The sequence below is a fragment of the Gallus gallus genome, chromosome 5 (assembly GCF_016699485.2).
Source record: "Gallus gallus isolate bGalGal1 chromosome 5, bGalGal1.mat.broiler.GRCg7b, whole genome shotgun sequence".
Taxonomy (NCBI): Eukaryota; Metazoa; Chordata; class Aves; order Galliformes; family Phasianidae; genus Gallus; species Gallus gallus.
In genome coordinates, this window is record NC_052536.1 from 50,157,809 (window position 1) to 50,176,680 (window position 18,872).

The 18,872-nt window shown below is 39.3% G+C and overlaps 1 protein-coding gene across 6 annotated transcripts in view; it reads left to right on the forward strand.

The window, feature by feature from the left end:
- The window catches only part of ASPG (asparaginase), a 49,591-nt gene that overhangs the window by 21,031 nt on the left and 9,688 nt on the right, over positions 1–18,872 (forward strand). For all 6 annotated transcript variants that reach the window (XR_001466924.2, XM_015287850.2, XM_046942593.1 and 3 more), the window contains 6 exons: positions 4,933–5,045; positions 6,558–6,743; positions 9,570–9,683; positions 12,551–12,670; positions 13,735–13,830; positions 14,691–14,854. Coding sequence is in view for 5 of the 6 variants with exons in the window: in XM_015287850.2 (XP_015143336.2) it covers positions 4,933–5,045; positions 6,558–6,743; positions 9,570–9,683; positions 12,551–12,670; positions 13,735–13,830; positions 14,691–14,854 (793 nt within the window). In the remaining variant the exon portion in view is untranslated. The remainder of the gene's footprint in view (positions 1–4,932; positions 5,046–6,557; positions 6,744–9,569; positions 9,684–12,550; positions 12,671–13,734; positions 13,831–14,690; positions 14,855–18,872) is intronic.

Consider the following 18,872-nt stretch of genomic DNA (forward strand, 5'->3'; position numbering starts at 1 on the left):
TTCCTAGTTTGTAACGAAGCTGGGAATGAAAATTCTGGAGAAGCAGAGAGGGAATGGGTGGCAAAATGGAAGGAATGAGGAGCATGATGGGATAAGAGCTTGTGATCAAGGGCTGGTACACAGGAACAAGGAGAGGAGATGTGTTTCAAGGTTAGACATGCCATATAAAGACAAGGGAGTCAGAGAGGAGAGGGAGAAGCTTAGTTCATTTCCCCTCCCTGCTCTAGCTACTGCTCTCTTCTTCATTTTGTTATCTCCATTTTTCCCCATCTTCCCCCTCAGATGAAACTCCCAGTGGGTTTTTGTTCCCATCACCTGTGTTCTCTGACAGATCCTTGACTGTGTTACCAACACCTCAGAGTCCTGTTACCAAATTTTAGACTGACAAGTGTGGCAGCTTCCTTGAGACTTTCAGTTCAGCACACAAAACTCTTGAAAGGAATAAAAACTTAGAGCAGACTCCTCAGATGAATAGGAAACCTAACGTTGGTGGGAAATGCTTTTGCAACAGGATCAGAAGACTGTATGAAATGAACGATAGAGAATCAAAACCCAATATTTCTAAAATTGTACAGCTTATGAAATAAAATACCTTGCTGTATTTCTCTCATGCTTTGAAAACAAAGAGAGACGAGGAGGTCTGTTTCACATGAAATGTATAAGGAGTCTCAATATATTTCATAACCAGTTACTGTCCTCTGTTCTCTCTTGTCTTAATGAGGCAAATATGAAACCTGCTTTGTTACCATGACTGGACTTTCTTCATCACGCATGCATGTAACTTCTGGGAGTGGTGCATATGTGCAGGACCGTATGATTAGACACACAACTGGTGTAGGGGATGAAAAGAGTCTGTACCTGTGTATGCAGGTGTGGTACAGCGGAAGCAGGTTGGAAGGCCCTGTAGTCTCACCTACCCACCAGTCTCATTAGAGAGAAGCTATTTGTCACTGGCCAAGTCTGTCTTGGTTGGCAGTTCTGGTTATTTATAGTAAAAAGCCCAAGTCATTTATGCATTAAGGCAAATGCCGGCTCTGCTCACTGAAGTTCTTTTGGTGTTTTTTCCCCTCGTAACTAGGCATGTTAATGCTTGCAGTTATACCCTTCAATTTAAATATTCATTTCAAAAGGCGTGTGTCAATTGTTTTATAATAAACTGCCAAAAAAGGGGGTCTAAGCTTGCTTGCCTCCGCCAGGAATTTCCACCCATAGGTTGGCCTGTGTTCCCCACCCCTTGGCTGTGGCCATGAATTCTAATGAACGCTGGCGTAGCTTATATAATGGCATGGCTCACTGGTAGCCTTACAGAGAGGGATGAGAAGAAAGTGTTGCTGTTTGTCTGGAGCTCTGCAATCAAGAAAAGCTGCATTTCTTGTTTGATTTCATAACTTGGAGTTCACTCACCACTCGTAAGGGAAGTGTCCCTCTGAGTTACTGCTCACCCATTATAAGTTGAAACCCGCACTGTGGAATAAGCAGTGTTAAAAGAAGGGGTTTTGCTGCTTTCTACACTGCTTGGAGGTGCTGCTGCTTTTTTATTTTGTTTTGCAGATAGGTTATTGTTGCTGGTTTTTTTTTTTTCCACACTAGACCCATCTCGTGTGTGGGTATGTGTAAAGCTGAATAAGATAAGCACTCTGAAGTTGTGCTTTTTTTTTTCTTGACAGAAAAATGGTTTTGGTTGTTCCCTTCTGCATCACTGTTCAACCATGGGATGTGAAGGGAGCCCGAGATTTTTCTTAGCACTCCTCTGACAAAAGCTGCCTCTTCAGGGACTGCAGGGTGCCTTCTGTTCCCATCCCTGCACTAGTGAGCTCAGAAGGAGAACAAAAGCTAGTCAAGCTTCAAACCCTATTAGTTCACTTTGTGACTTAGGTATAAGCTTTTCTTTCAAATTTGGTTTTTGGCCAGTAATTTGAAAAGTTGTAGCGTTTGGGAAGGAGAGAGAGATTGGGAGCAGCGGAGTATTGTTTGTGTTTGTTTTGTTTGGAAAAACAAACAGAAGGGCTTAATACTTTGAATGTAGTGTCCTCGAATAATGCCATCTTTGTCCCAAGCCATTCTCAATGCAGGATATAAATAGCCAATAGCTTTCTGTTTTATGCTTTAAAAATGTTCTCTCTGCTGTGCAGGACCAGTAGCTAACTTAAGATTGTTCCCCAGCATTGCATCCACATTTACATAATGCAGCAGAATATATAAGTTAAACTTTTTACAAGCACAGCCCATCCAAGTCAGGACAGCTTACTTTCTTCTTGTTACTCCTAACGTCTGTATCCCTAATTAGTCACTCTTATCCATCGTATCCAGCATAAAAACTATTATGAACACCAACATATAGAGCTTTTTGTACTTTGCATGTAAGAGTTTTTTTATTTAAGAGCTGTTAATGATTGCTAAGATTGTTATTACTTTTATTTAATCAAAGGTAGTGATTCTTATGCACTACAGCCACTGGCTGCAGGACAGCTAGTTTATTTGTTACAATGAAGATGCTTAACTATGTTGATTAAACATTCTTCCTTTTGGGGGATATTATCTTTGATGTGGAGGATGCAAAAGATGTGTTCTAAATGTGTCTTTTTTTTTCCTCCCATGTATAGCCTCACTTAGAACAGTCATGAATAAATCCGAGGTGAAGTTGAGCTTTTATGAAATCTAGGTGGTTTTGTGGCTCTTGCATCACTGTTGCCTTTTGTTCCACTTTTTAAGCTCATTTGTCTAATGGAAATCTGACATCTGTAGAGTCTGGAGTACTGAGCACATTATGTAAACTGAAGAGATTCATGACCAAGAGAATGTTAACTCAGAGACAATCTCTAACTCTTTTTTTTTTTTTTTTTTAACATAGTTTAGAATTGCATCACACTACTGCATCTGACTGCATTATATTTATCTTGAAGGCTACGTGCTATTTGGTAGAATGTACTCCCATGAGTACAGGCATAGGCCTGGTATAGTCTGGCTTTTGAGCCTATCCTGTGATCTCTCTCCTTGGTCTTCTGCTTTGGGCAGTGTGTTACTCATCCTTGCCACTGTAGGTTTCCTCCATTCATTCCTCAAGTTTGCTGAAGACATTAGGGATGCTAGCCATTGCCAAATGTAGTAGCATGCATTTGTGAAGTTTTGGCATGGACTCCTAGCTTATGGAGGATAACAAAAACAGTCATATTTTACTGCTGTCCCTTCTTACAGAGAAGGCTGCTTTTAAATAATCCATCTGATTGTTAGAAAGTTGAAATGATTGAGTTTATTGCTAAACACCGCTTCTTCTTAAAGCACAGTGCTCAGGAGTGAGTGTGGTTAGCCTATTCTATGAACCTCAAGCAGAATTCTATGATTCTATGCCCTTGCCCATTTATCTCCTGCATGTTTCTTAACTTATTCCAGAAAGTTACTGGGCCAACTACTAGCTCCAGCCAGGTGATTCCAGAACCGTACTGTACAGCTTCTCAAAAATGAGCTGTAGAAACTGTCAATATTTCTATTCTCCCATTCCTGGAGCATTAGCGATCCATGTGCTTAAGTATGGAAGGCAGAGTAAAGATGATGCCAAGCCAGGTACTCTGTATGGTATTTCTTTTTTAGAAAGAGGCTGTAGTTGTTAAGGGGCACCTCGAGAAGGGCTCATAAAGTCTTGCAGGTGACTGCTGTTTTTCTGTCCTGACTTAAAGGACTGTGTTCTTCTCAGTATCTCTGGTAGTGAGGCAATAGAGTAGGCTTCAGCGCAGGCTTCTAAATGTACTTTGAGTTTTCTTGAGAACGGCTGTCTGCTGATTGCAAGAGATTTTAACAGCAATTAGTCTGAGTAACTCTCATTGTGGCTGAGAACACATCGTTAGTACGAATTCAGACCTTTTATCTGTCTTGCTGCTCAGGGATTTTGCCAAAATCTAAAAAGCTTAGATCACAGGGAGGAAACAGGTATACAGCATGGTCCGCTTCCATTGAAGCATGACGCACTGAGCTGCTGGCTGTTTGTTAAACTTCCTTTGCAGGCCTGTAGCAGCCGTCTGCACTACTGAAGTAGTAAAATTTTGAAATCAATAATGCATGACTTGGCTTCTAATAAAATAGCACAAACAAACTATTAGTTAAACAGCTGGCTTCTGGCTCTAAATGTGTAAACGGAGTTAATTGAATCCTTGCTATTTTATTTAATCATTAGTAACTACATAATAAACTCAGGAGGTGATTAGCAGCAACAGTAAATGCATTTGTCATATCTCTTGTCGGAGAAAACTAAGGTCTGTTTTCTAAGCGTTAATCCAGGGTGATATCAGTCCAGCTAAATAACAGTAAGGTTCTGATCAGTGTATGCTAAGTCGGTGTATTGCCTAGGCCAGACGTACGTATCAGTGTGTTAGCTGAGACTTCCTGACCACTCTGAAATGGGAGAGCTGATGCCAACAGGACATGATTGACACTGCGAACCAATCAGGTCTTGTACTTAAATGGTTTTCACAGCCAGCAGACTTTTCTTTTGAAGGCACTGCAGTTGGAAGAGCGGTCATTGCACTAAAATGTCCATTTTGGAAGTCTCGGCTGTAAAATGCTATTAAATTTAAACAAGTGTACTTAAATATCTCCTTGAAGGGCACTAACTTAGAAATATTGACAAGTAATACTGATTTATCTCAGCATCTACACTATTTTGGAGTTAAAGCTAAAATATAACACAGTTGAGTTTGACCTGGAAATGGCCTTAAAGACATATCTCGTGGCATGTAATAGATAAAGTGTGTTAGATCAGCTGTTAAGGCTGCTGTCTTAAATGACTCTTCATTTCCTCTTTTAAAAAATATATTGTCTTTCATGAGTCCCCTATATAAGAAACAGTTTTGAAGATACCGCTGTAGGTATGAGGTGCTACAAATGTACTTAATATTATGTCTTTGATGTTGTATTAAAAAGGCCATTTCTCTTTTGCAGTAAACTGGGAAACAGTATGCAGAGCCAATACCAAGAAGAAATTTCGAGTTCATACCAATATGAACAGGAATGTTGGGCTTCTGCGAATATTCCCAGGAATAACTGCTGCTGCTGTGAGTGTCACCACTGAGGTTTGGAAGTGGATGAAATGATGCTCAAATACTTGATTAGTAAGCTGAAGTGGGGATGCTACGTTGTTGTAGCAGTGATTGGGTTTTGGAAGGAAGGGAAAGTATCTGCCTTCTGATAAACATTTCCTGTAACATCAGAGCATTCAAAGACTATTTTCATGGGCTATAATCTATTAATAAAAGCTTTTAGAGTATCTTTTATCTAAACTTTCTGGGCTCTGAAACTTAAAATTAACTTCTTATAAGGGCTCATAAACAGATGAAGTGTGCTTTTCTGGAGAAGTGTGGGGTCCAATGATGGTGGAAATGCTTTCTTGCTGCACATTAAGACATAATAATAGATACCTTGCCAAGAATATATGATTGGGGAGATGAGTGTGAATTCTTCCACAGCTCATGCTTATTTTTCAAGGTTCCTTTCATCTCATACCGGTGGTTAGCATGAGCCACAGCATTCATACAGAGCTGAAGATGAGGAGTAGGATTTTCCTGCTCTGAGCCTTTAAAAATAGTTTTACAGAACAGTGGGTTTAGGTAAATTTGTCTTTAATTTTTTGTCTAGTACCACTTCCATTGAATTGATGGGTCTTTCATGGCTGTTGCCAATTTAAATAGAATCCACTAGTTTAAGAAGCACTCCTCAATTATATTACCACTCTTTTTAGGTGAATATGAACAGATGGAAAGGCAGAGGGGTGGTATATTTGCAATAAAACTCCAACTGCATTGCTAGTCTCACAGGGGCTTACAGTGTATTGCATTTAGCATATGTGATCAGCAAGGAAACGTTTAGATTGTTTAAAATATATTTTTCTAGGAAGAAAAATTTGCAAGGCATTTTCTTAGAATGAGACACAATAGCCGTCACATTAACAGCTGTCACATTAACAGCTGTCCCAGAAAGATTTTGAACCTCTTTTTAATTTTATCTGCTTCGCATTAAATTGATTGCTTTTTGAGTTAAAAAAAAAAACACCAAACACCTCTGTGCTTCAGTAGAGTGTTCTTTCCTGAAAGGTGAGACACTCCTCCTCTTAGTTAAGCAGATACTTGTTTGCAAAACTTTGCTAAAATGAAAAATCTGGGCAGGGGTGGGAGTTCCAGATTGAAATAATAATTCTGTATTTATTTTCTAAGTGTAAATCTACCCTTTTGTTCCTCCGTGGTGCAACACTATAGCCTGTTAGTGGCCCTTAAACAATAGCATCCTTTCTCACGCTGAGGTCGTGATTGTGGAAAATAGTTTATTTTAAAATCTATCCCTCTAGGAATTTTAAAGGAAACTAAGAATTTGAAATGCTCATTTTTTAACATTACTTTTCAGTCCTTGTTATTGCAAATGAGGAGTACAGAAGGGCACGAGAAGACTGTAAGGCATGAGAGCCTATGAGGCTGTAACAGGAATAGCCTATTTTTTATAACTGCCAGATAGGAAAATCTTAATGTGATGTAAACACAGCCTTCACCTCTCTTTTCTGTCTTGTTTTTAAACAGGTGAAAGCATTTCTCCAGCCTCCAATTGAGGGCATTGTACTTGAAACTTATGGAAGTGGCAATGCCCCAAATAACAGAGAAGACTTGCTGGAAGAACTTAAGAGAGCAACTGAACGAAAAGTAGTGATTCTAAACTGCACCCAGTGCTTGCGAGGCTCTGTTACAACAGTCTATGCAACAGGGCAGGTGAGGCTTGTGCAATGATTTCAGATTCTACTTCTGTGTAAAAGACATTTTGCTGATATAGCGTGATTGTGTACTTCTAGTAGAGCCGATGTACGAAGGCAGATTTGTTACACTGAAAATATTGCTCATAATATAACCAGATTAGAAAAATGTTAAGCTGTAAGCATGTAAATATATATCTGCAAACACAGTGCTGTTACTCTTAGCCTGAATGGTCTACATATTCACCTCAAATCCCAAATCACTGACTGCTTGCTCCTGTCATGTGTAGCACTCCAGGATACCTTACATTAGATTATTAGTATCTCTCCCCAAGGCATTCCCTGAGCTAGAATCTACTTTGTGGATCGGATGATCGAATACAGAAATACTTGATAGGCTTGCAATTACTTAGTTGCAATGTAAGAACAGCAGGAAAGCATGCAAATCCAAGCAGTATTCTAAATATCAGTGTTTATTTGACTGAAAGTGCAACTGAATTCAGCAAGAAGGGGAACAGTGTAAGGAAGCATATGTCTTGCAGAATGGAAATCAGTTGTATTTAAGCTGTCAATGCTCTTACTATTCAGGACATTTTGTAGTGAGTTTCTTAATTGTGTATTAAGACATAACATCACTGAGACTAGTAAGAGCTCAAAGCTGTATGAGAGTATGTGTTACATGTAGTGGTGTGAAGGAAGCTGGTTTAACTGGCCTTTGTAATGGCCAACCATTAAGTATCCAAGAAGCACTCATGTAGGGTGATGCACACCCCTGTTTTTAGGCACCTGTTTTAGTTTAGTCACCTGTCCAGCAGAGCATATTCAATGACTACTCTTATCATTGGCTGGTCTTGACTTTGACTGTAAGGCAAACCTAGGTGCTCTGAATTGATGCCGAAACCTGACTATTTTAACGTTGGTTTTGGCATAGCTTTAAGTTATATTTACTTTAAGAATACGTAGTCTGTTTTGAGCAGAAAGAAAAGCAATTGTCAGGGTTTTCTATTTTCACCTTTTTGGTATTCCAACTTGATGTATTGTGATATGAGCAGTCCTTTGGGTGCGGTAGAATTTTAGCTAAGTTAAGGGGGAATGTTTTGAAAGTATCAACTTTGGGAGAGATCTCATGCTCTGTAGCAAATATGATAGAATTATTAAGGTTGGAAAAGACCACAGAGATCATATAGTCCAACCCTCGCCCACCCCCACCATGCCCACTGACCATGTCCCTTAGTGCCAGGCTTTTTACATTCTAATCCTCACTGTTGATTTGTTTAATTGAAAGGTTCTACTCAGGTCACTAGCATTTGTCTTACCAAACACGTAAGGCCATGCAGAAATGTGTTCACTTCTGGTATCCATCTTTTACATGGAACACGTAATACATTGCTTCAGCATCCATTGATGGAGGCTGTCCTGTTTTCTTGTCATCTTTTGAAATGCTGCTGAGCAAGCCAAATCCTACAAAATTACTTAATGCTTGTTTTTTCATTGCCTTTTCTTTTTCATGAGAAACTGTTCACTGGAGGAAGTATCTCATGGGTGAATGCTGGAAACTACCAATAATAATATTATTTTTTCTTTTAATACAGCCTTTCACAGATCTTTGCACATGGGTAGGCTGTTTTTTATTCATCTGGTGTGTCAGCTGACTCCCTGGTTTCCACTGAAGTGTTGGTTTTATTTAATGAACTGAATGTCCAGCCTATGAACCATCTGCAAAGCAGAAACTTATAATTGAGGAGGAGACTTAAGGTATAGGAAGGAAGCTGGGAAATCCCTTCCTCCTCCTCTTTCCTAAGCCTACTGAAAAAGCCCTAGCTGTTACTTGGTTAGCTCTCCAGTACAGAGGGTATCTCTCACCTTATTTATATGTGTTTTTTTCCGTATGACTTTTATGTTGGTCTGGGGCTCTCAGAGGTGTTAACGTGCTGATCAAGTCTCTGAAATATTAGTTAAGTCACAACAAGTTCTAAAGATGAAGTTTATATACAAGGCACTTAAAAGTAAATCAGTGTAAAGAAGCTCCTGCAAGATGCTTAGCTGCGAGGCATCATGTAATAGCAAAGCTAATGGCCTGTAGTTTATAGAAACCTGAATGTTTGCCCGTGTACAATTTACTGATGGGATGTGAAATCTTCTTTATCTGTTATATACTTATGAAGCTTGCTAACCACGGCAAAGATGCTTCAGCTTCTTACTCTGGTTCAGTCGCTTGTGTGCTTTTATTAACTACCAGCAAGATACGTTTAAAATGTTGGGTCATCTTTTTCAGTTGTTCTCATCGCAACTGCGTAAATTACACATTTTAGTTGCATGTTCTAAATCACACAATGCTCGTGCGGCCTGAAAGGATATGAAAGCACTCCTGCTGTGAGCACGCTGTAGTGCTGGAACTCATCCAAAGATATGCCCCATAAAGGAACAGTAAATATGTCTGAGTGTGAGCAGCCTACTTGGCAGTGTTCGCGACGCCACTGGGTTAAAATGGAGTAACTGCAGCTTTTCAGTAAAAGTAATCTGACAACTCTGCGGATAGCTGATGCAGACCAGTGACCTTTCCATCTGAGCACAGTAAGTGACCACGGCAAGGGTTTGGCTGAATCCTTCAGCAGTGCTGCGTGAAAAGGAATCTAAAGTATAAGCCAGCTTTATTCAACTGGCTCTAGTATTTGCCCAGTATTTGATAGCTGAGATTACAGATATTACAGTGGCAGTAGGAATGAGAGTGCGGAGGCACGGCCGCATGCTGTACTCTGTGTTGCTGCACATTCATGTCCGTCTTCTGTACGCAAGATATTTCTGCATGCTATGCTAATTGGAGCCATTATTTCTTTTCCTTCAGACTCTCGCTGATGTTGGAGTAATTCCTGGATATGATATGACACCAGAGGCAGCCTTAACTAAACTGTCATACACGCTCAGCAAGAGTAAGCTCAGCTGGGAGGAGAAGAGACAGGTAGATATTTCAGTGTGACCTTGAAAGGCTTTAACTTTCTCATCTACTGTGCTAACTTCTGCTCAGCTGAATGCTTTGGGATTCTCCCTTCCATTTAAAAGCAATTGGTTCCAGAGCCATAATGTGAACATCACGCTGTTTTTTTTTTCTTATAGAAAATTCTCTTAGGCAAAGAAGTGTATGTAGATCGGGGAAGAAGAGAATTCTCTGCATAAATCAGTTGAAGACTATGACCAAGCAATAAAAATGCAGTAGTCTGCGTTAGACATTTCCATACAAAAGAATATGTGTGGAAATTAATAAGGGAGGCAGAATCCTAACTCTCCTGATGTCAGCAAAGATCTTGTCACTGATATTACTGGTAAAGCTAATTTTGAAAATGAATGGAACGTACAGCCTCTTCCTTTACAGTACTACTTCTGTGAGCATTAGGGATGCATTTTATAAATACATCAAAAGTAGAGGACTGTTTTAAGAACCAATCATAATACATTTAAAAACCTTAGCCCCTTTAATGTTGTCATTGGTTTTTAATTATGGCATTTTCCCCTAAATGATGAAGTTCCTGTATACAGGGAACACACAGCTGTGAATTAGATGGGGGGGTAGCAGCAGACTACAGGAATACATGTGTTTCTGTGCCTGCATGCAATGAAACCAAAATCTTGACACTTTGGGAGATGACATCACCATGAGTCACTCTCTAGTCTTCAGCACGCGTGTATCTTATTATGTTGGTGTTTTTTTTAAACTCAAACTGAAAGAAATTTGACCTTGATTTCATGCTCAGTAGGAGCACTGAGACAAGCATGTTAAGGTACCTGTGATCATAAGTGGGTGACTGGAAGTACCATGAACTGTACTTGGAAATACTTTCCGTTTCGGAGCTTTGTGTTGTTTGCTGAAGTCCTTACTCTGAAAAATGAGAGAAGGAGAGGCTATGTGGTTTTTTTCAGTGAGGATGGCAAGAACATACTCTGTGCAACAATATGCGAAACAGGCAGTGTGACACTGTAAGTTGGGGTATTGCATGTGTTTGTGTATATACACTTCAGAAACCCAGGCTCTTTACTGATGCCCCCTTGGTAGACTCACTGACCCCTGGAATACACGTATACTAGCCTCTTTCTTAATGTAGACTTTAATCTTCTTGCAAAGAGGATCATTTGACCTGGAACTGGAGAAACTTTCCGGCTGACATCCTGCCTAGGTGTATGGGTTAAAACTTAATTCGAGATCCAGTTTGCCAAGGCGAGATAGCTGAATTATTCAGGTGAAGACTTGGTGATACTACGTTTTAGGTACTACTGGCGCGTGGTATTCCTGCATCATCTGTAATGTGTTACACGGCGTTACGAGGTAGTGCTGCTATCCCCCTTATACGACTTGAAAAACAAATAACTTCTGCAGTTTCTTTGAGTTGAGCAGGATTGGTTTCCTCATTCATCTCACTGTACAGACTCACAAAGGGTTGTGTTGGCACAACTAAGGGAGCAACATGCTACGTTGCCTGGGCAGGAATGAGTGGTAGAGACCAGGAGAAGAAGAAAGCCTGGAAATATGTTGTCTGTGGCAATATCTTCAGCTAAGCATATCACCAAACAATGGTCTCCCAAGAGACAGAAGCTCTCCTGAAGCTGGCATGGTTATTTTAGGATTCTCTTTCAACATGAAGAAGCAAGGAATGTGCCCCCAGATAGATGCAGATGGCTTCAGAGCTGGTAGGACTGAGTAAGGCATGCAGGATTTTTGCACTGGGCGCCTTCAGCATAGGTGCCAATTGCTAGGGTTACCTGTGCAACGTAATGATCTCAACCTGTCAAACTCTAAAAGTGTGCCAAAGCAATTGGTATCCTCTGAGCGAGTTACACATATATGGGACTCTTCCAGCAGACAGCTATAGTGTTGTCAGCTCTTGGGAGCTTTTTTTGTAATAAAGGGCATGCCTAGACATAAGTGAACCTGGGGCATTCCTCCTTCCAACATCACATCTGTTTCTTGCAAACTTTCACAATCCTGCTTTTTAAAATTCTAATTGAAGCAACTGCGTGTTCTGTAGCTGCATCAGCAACCTGTAGTGAAAGGGTGCCAGTATGTAAAATTGTGAATGGCTCCTCTCCTTGTTCTCCAGATTTCATAGAGCCTGCTGTCCACAGCGTTTTTGTTTCTTTATTATCGTGTTCCAGCAATTTCTACACATGAATTGGCTGTCCATTTTTGTTCTATCTTTTGTTTTTTCCTTCTTGTATCAGATGCACTCACACTGCATACTATTCACACCTGCTTTATGATTAAATAATGAGCACTACTACAGAACCTCTGCTTTCAAAACTGGTTCTATGGCCAAAAATGTTAACAAAATCAGGGCTACTGGAGCTGTTTGAAAATCAGTTGAAATAGATGACTTCCACAGGCAGCACTGTGCTTTGTTTTGAGGCCTAAGCACGCAGCCTGTGTAGGAGCACTGGGTGTTGGGAATGCTGGCCAAAGGCAGCATTTCAAAATATTCTGCCTTACGCTGCTCATTACTCAATATCTTTGTGTTTTTAAGTAGGCTGCAGCATACTCCATTAGGGAACTTTTGTCTGCATACTCTAAAAATTGAGGTGTTTTGTTATGTGCTTAGTTTGGTTTCTTTGCTTTGGAAGAAAGTTTTCTTTGCCAGTCCCTTCTCACCCCCCCCTGCTTTGTCTTTTTTAAACTTGCAAGCTTCATGGGACAGTAACAATTTATTTAATCTTTTGTCTGCATTCAATTACTTTCCATAATTCCTCCAAACAATTTTCTTAGTTGATCCTAAGCTTTTTTATTAGACTACTACCATATTTTTCCTTTGCTAACAAAGGGTTTGATTGCTTGCTTTTCAGATGCTGAGTGAGAATCTAAGAGGAGAAATGACTGTTGTACCCACAGGAGCCAAGATCTCTCTCAGAGATAGCAAGTTTATTCAAGTGATTGCCAGATCTCTAAGTATCAGCTGCAAGGAGGTATATCTTTAAATACTTCAACCCAAACTCATATAAATCTGTAAACGCAGTTAAGTGAACCTAGCTTGCAGCTGAAAGAAAAATGGAACACTGGAAGTTTTAGATTATTATTTCAGTACCAAGTGCCCCAGCTAACCAGCTGGGGTGGAGAGAAAGGACACAATGACAAGCAGGGCATTAAAATGGTTTTAATTAAAAACACATTAAATTTGTTGTTTTGTTAGTTTTTTTTTTTTTTCCTCCTCCTTTGTAGCCCCATCTTGACTTTGTTTTCTTGGCTGGCTGGCTACAATAACAAGCCTCAGACAGTTGCTGCAATTCAGGGTATCAATGATATGAAAAAGCGCAGTGTGTTTTTGTGGTCAAATGTATTGACAGTTTGGAGCAAGCCAAATAATAAGGGGTAGAACAGCTTAATTGTGCATGCAGTCATAGAAGGATGATACTGAGGAAGTGTTACGCAAGTATAATTTGTGGTTTTTAATATTAGTCTCAATTGGAAAATCAGAAACTATAGTATTGGTTCTTAGATACAAGCGTTCGCTTTCCTCTTCACGTGGTTTGAGGGAAGATGAGATTTTCAATAGCTGTATGAATACTGAATTTGTGGTAGTTCTTTAGTATGAGAAATGGGAGGTTTGGAAGTACAGATTACACAAATATCTGAGGACTCACATGACTAAAGTTGATTCATTCTTGACGAGAATAGATGATAATGATCTCTTCTAACTCCTACCAGCCCTGTTTCTCTTACTGTACTGATGTGTAACTGTGGCAGGGCAGAGATGGTAATTAGTATGTGCACTTTAAATGGTATATATAGATATCAGGTAATTGTAGTGTTGCTAGGGAGGAATATAAATCATGGATGGGAGAGCTACAAAATGTAAAGTAAACATGAGACTTCTTTCCTTCCAAGAACAAAATGCTACCATTTTAAAATATCCAGATGACTAATTTGAAAACTTCACATGAAAGTGTGAGGGCAGAGTTTTTATGACTTAGATTTTAATCACATTACAGGCGAGGCTGATATTAAATGTTTATTTTTATTTGTTTCTCAGGAGTTAGAAGCTGTAAGAGATGCATTAATTCCACTTTTGGCTTGTGCTGCAGCTAAACTGGGTGACGTAGACGCACTGAGAGCCATAGCAGAAATGGTAATGTGAAATTCACAGTTTGTGAATGAGTATTCAAGTAGAGCTGTACATGATAGGAGGAAGCTAATACTCTCTGGGAAGCAATGATATAAAGTACCTTAAAATCAAAGTGCTTTGACTAATAGAACTAGTTTCTAGGCACTTCAGACTTTGCCTTCAAAACTGGTGTGTTCTTTCCTCTACCTGGTTCTCAGCTGCTTTCATTTTCTTTTGAACTATGAAAATACAGGTAGATTAATATGCAAGTTCTTATCTGCTAACTTTGGAACGCTTTAAAATGATTTGTGATGCTTTCTTTCATTTAACTCTCTTTATGCATATTCATAGTATCCAGCTTTTGGATGTAAATCTGTCATGATTTAAAAAAAAAAAAAAAAAAAAAGAACTTGGAAATTATATTTAAGTGAAACACAGTGCAGTGTTAAATCAGGATTTTGGTTCTCCCCATAGCTCTAGCATGGATTATACCTGAAAAAAGAAATACCTATTACCCTATATCATTTTCTACGCCTCTTTGTTTTTAATTTTCCTTGCTCTAACTCTACTCTTGAGGCTTTGATAATGGGTCTAGAAAAAGGATAAATGTGTCTTGAAAATAACAATAAACGAAGACAAATAAAATTAGCAGACTCTAGGCACGATGCTGTTGTGTGGTGTAGTGCAGTAAAAAGCCTATCTGAGGGGGCTGTAATGAGATATGGAAAGTGAAATAAATACCTGTACAGGTGCTAGAAATATCTTTGTGAGATAAACTTGTAAGCTTAATATTTTGGTGGTACAACTTGTTGTGGTCTGTTGTACCAACAATTTCATGTGCAGCCATTATGTTTTTATCATGTGAAAGACCTGTCCTCTTGTAGGGTGGAAACCTAAGCTGTGAAGACTATGATGGCCGAACTCCACTTCATATTGCAGCCTCTGAAGGGCATTTACCATCAGTTGAGTATTTGTTAACATCTGGTGCAACTGTTTACGCTAGAGACAGATACGGATCTTCCCCACTGATGAATGCGATCAAGTTCAGGTAACAATTTATATACCACTTTATGTAAAGTTTATAAACATTACATCAATTTGAATTTTAAAGTCCGTCCCTATTTTTTGGCCTTATGTTGTCTCAGCAATCATAGATAAATGACAGCAGTGAAAACAACACAAAACAACTTTGTTGCAAAGGATGTGACTAGCCTAAATTAATGAGATAACAGAAAATTAATGCAAAAAAACCCACAATTTTAGTGTAAGGTGACTTATTGCTCCCTTCTTGCCAAGGCTTTGTCCATAATTTCAGGTCTCTGCTTTCTGCTATGAGGCTTCTTTATAAAACAGAGCCAAACTGAATACTCATTTTGACTGTCAGAAGTGCAAACGCAGGACCCAGGGCAGTTTGTTTTCATTCTGCCCTCCCCTTTCTCATCAAAACCAGACTGTTTCAATTGGCACAAAATATACTGGTAGGTTGTCATGTTTTAGTCCTTCCCTTCCACCTATGCTTGCTTGAGTCTCTTGCTGGGTGACTTTTTTTTGGATTTTTTTTTCTCTTCCACCCACTCGTAATAATATGAGATGGCTGTGTGGCTCTGCCTGCTTTGTGGATTTCCTCTTCCTGTTGTTCTGAATGTCAGCAATTCTTGAATGATAGTCATGAACAAGCAATGTAGTGGTCTTTTCCATGTTGTGTAGTCTTAAGGGACAGCCATGGCATAGTGTGTAAAAGTTATCAGTTAGGAGAAGTTTAATTTTAAAGTAGTTGGTTTTTATAGCCTGGGGATTCATAGAGCCACTGGTCTTCCAACGTGTTAGAAGCTGCATGCCCTAATCTCTTGTTTCTTTGATCCACTTTCAGCTCCTTATCTCATATTCAGTCTGTATGATGGCAGGAGAGAAGCTATTTTACATAAAGGAGCTTGGAGTGGTAGAACTGTAATGGTCCTTATGGGTGTCTGTCCCCAGATATTTCTACAGCTTTCTCACACTGATGAGTTCACCTGGTCTTACAGCCTGGAGACTGCTCCCTGGCACGTCTAACAGCCATGGTTTTGCATTGGCTACAGAAATAACTTTTTTGCCTGTCTCAACGACCAAATGCAGAAAACTCAACAAGCCCTATTAACTTGAGATTTAAAGTCCTGTTTGGCCGCCCTGTGCTACTGCCATACGTGCTGCATGATCCCCTGTGGATTTATAAGTAGTTGCTTTATCTTATGGATATATAAGCTCTTCAATGGCAAGCCCTTGAAGTCTTAAAGCAAAAACAAGCCCAACAGCAAATCAAACAAATAACCTCATAGCTGAACAGAGGTGGCTCTAGTCCAATGTGAGAAAATGCTAAAGCACTGGATACCATTAGATGTTCCTGCAAATCAGGCACCTACTTTTTTTTTTACCGCACCCAACTACCGCCTGAGGAATTTCACATGAGCTTGTTGTTTGGATTCTTCAGCACTGCCACTCCTATATTAAGACTCCTACTATGACTCTTAAGCTCTTTAAAACTGCACGCACATTTTTGATATTGGGAGCTGCGAAAGGAAACTGCACCATAACTATTTTCGGTTTCTCTTTTTGTTTCAACTGCTGTAATGAGAGGAAGAGCTGACTTGGAACTAATGTCATAATTTTGTGTTTATGATCTGCTGTGTGCTCACACCGCACTTCACACTGATAAGCATGCAAGAAGATAGGTAAAGATCAGACATCTTTATGTGTGTGTAATTGGATACCCACTAAAAAGATCTGAGCTACAGAAATATTTAAATTCTGTTTATTAAATGGTTGTGTGCTAAAAGTGAAGATTATCCTGATGCAATGTACTGTGTGGCAGAAAGGGAAGAGGGAAAACAGACTTTAATGAGCAGTCAGTGCTTTAAAATTGTAACTTTCTCAATTTTACTGAATATTGCATCAGCTTAATCCCATTTTCTGAGAATTAATATTTGCTTAATTGGGATATAATTGCAGTACAGAATCCGCTCATCTTAAAAACAGCTTTCCTTCAGTTTTGTATGTCACATTGTTCAGCAGCTTGCCTTTTAACTGAGCATGTAGATCTGTGTAATGATGACTGATTTCTCTTTTCCATTTCATAATGTGTAAAGATGATCAGGAGTTACATCTCTTCTTAAAAACATCTTAACTTAGTATGATCACTTACAGACCAGCAATTCGATCTGTATCAGTGGCAGTCTCTTAAGTTGGCTTTTTCTTTTCTTTTTTTTAACTCTAAGTGACTATTTCTGCAGATAGTAAAACGTGGAGTCCATTTCTAAATGAGAAACAAAGTACTGCATTTCCGCTTTTTCATTTGTAACTGTGCAATTTACATGTACTCTCATTCACTTTATGCATGAAGTTAAACAGACCACTGTTAATTTAGGCCAGTTGCTTGACATATCAAAATTAGTAGCATTCCTTTAACTTCTTAGAGTACCCTCCAGGGATAATTCATTTTCAAAACAATAGAATAATATTTTCTTAATAACAGAAACTTTTCTAAGCAGGAAAATGTCTTGAATAAAAACGGTATGTTTTATGTAGTAAAAGCACTTCCATTTACTTATAGTACAGTGGTAAGAGGTTGAAAACAGGGAGTTTCTGGTGTGCTGCTGTGAGAACATCAGATTAGAGGCAGTAAAATTACCTCCCACGTAAATAAAAATTTAAATACTTGATATTTTGCAAGGTTCCATTTACATTACTTCAGGAAATCGAAGGCAGAGCGAGAATTTAAACACTAAAGATTAGAAAAGTATGCTGAAGTTTGTCCTTACAATATTTGAGCGTAAAATTCCCACTGATACCCTGTAGAAAACTGAAGAAGTGAAACTAAGCTCATCCTGCCATAACCATTGCAGTTGCTAGGGAAGCAAGCATTAAAAAGAATGAAGCCTGTCAAGTTTGGATATACATTACACCTGCATTTCTTTAAAGAGAGTTGGTGGAAGGTGTATACCCTAAGGCCCCAGCCTTGCAAACTCTTACATGTGTGTTTGTTTCACATGTGTGATTCATGCCTTTTGAAGTCGATTCCCTTCTGGAAGTGTCTGCCAAGTCAAGGCCTAGGATGATACATACTGGGCAGCACCGTGGTGGCTGCAAAGTCAGAGCACTTGTGAACAAGAAGTTCTGGTGTCTTTATCTGGATCTTAAACTTTGAGCATGGGAATGGATATTTGAAGACCACAACAAACCCTTTATTTTGCTCTTCAGTCATTAAAATACTAGTTTACGTTGTTTTTTGTTTTTTGTTTTTTTGTTTTTTTGTTTTTTTTAATCTTCAGTGTTATCATCACTAATAGAATCAGAGCAGGAAAGACACTAGAAACACTTTTGGTCTGTTATATTTTCCACTGGAGAGCAAATAAATGTCAGTGGCAGTATCAAACAGCTAACTTGAGTAACGTGAAATAGCACTGTTTGTATGGGCTGTGTCTGAGCCAGAGCCATGGTTAGGTAACAGATGGAGCTAAGGAAAGGCAGTCAAGAACAGTTCACAGGTACCATGCATGCTCATGGTTTTGCTTATTAGATGAAGCTGGACTGGACAAGCAGCTCTGCGCTGCAGGTTAACATGGGGGCATTGGCCTTTTCTCCAAACTTTATACTTGGATTATCCAGCCATTGCACTGCTCTGGGTTGTGTGCTGTCCTGTTAGAAAGGGAATCGCATTTGAACCGTTGCCAAGAATTTTATGGCTCGTGACATCAGTTAAACTACAGATCAGCCCAAACTGGTCCTTCTGAGGCTTTAGCAAAGCTGTAGAAGAGCAGTGCCTGAAGAGACAACATCTAAAGACGAATACCTCTCTTGTGTGTTAGACGTATCAGCAAATTCACAGTCAACCTCTTGAAGTCTGAATAATGCTCTTGTGGGTAAATGTAGGAAGTGGTACTCTGGATAGGGCTTATGTTTTTTGAGAATGTAGATGCCATTTGAATGCAGATAGGAACAAGGTGCTGTGCAGCTTACCCCCACATAGTTTTCACATTGAATGATGGGAATATGAGTGGTGGTCTATGCTTTCTTGCCTTCTTGCTCTTCAT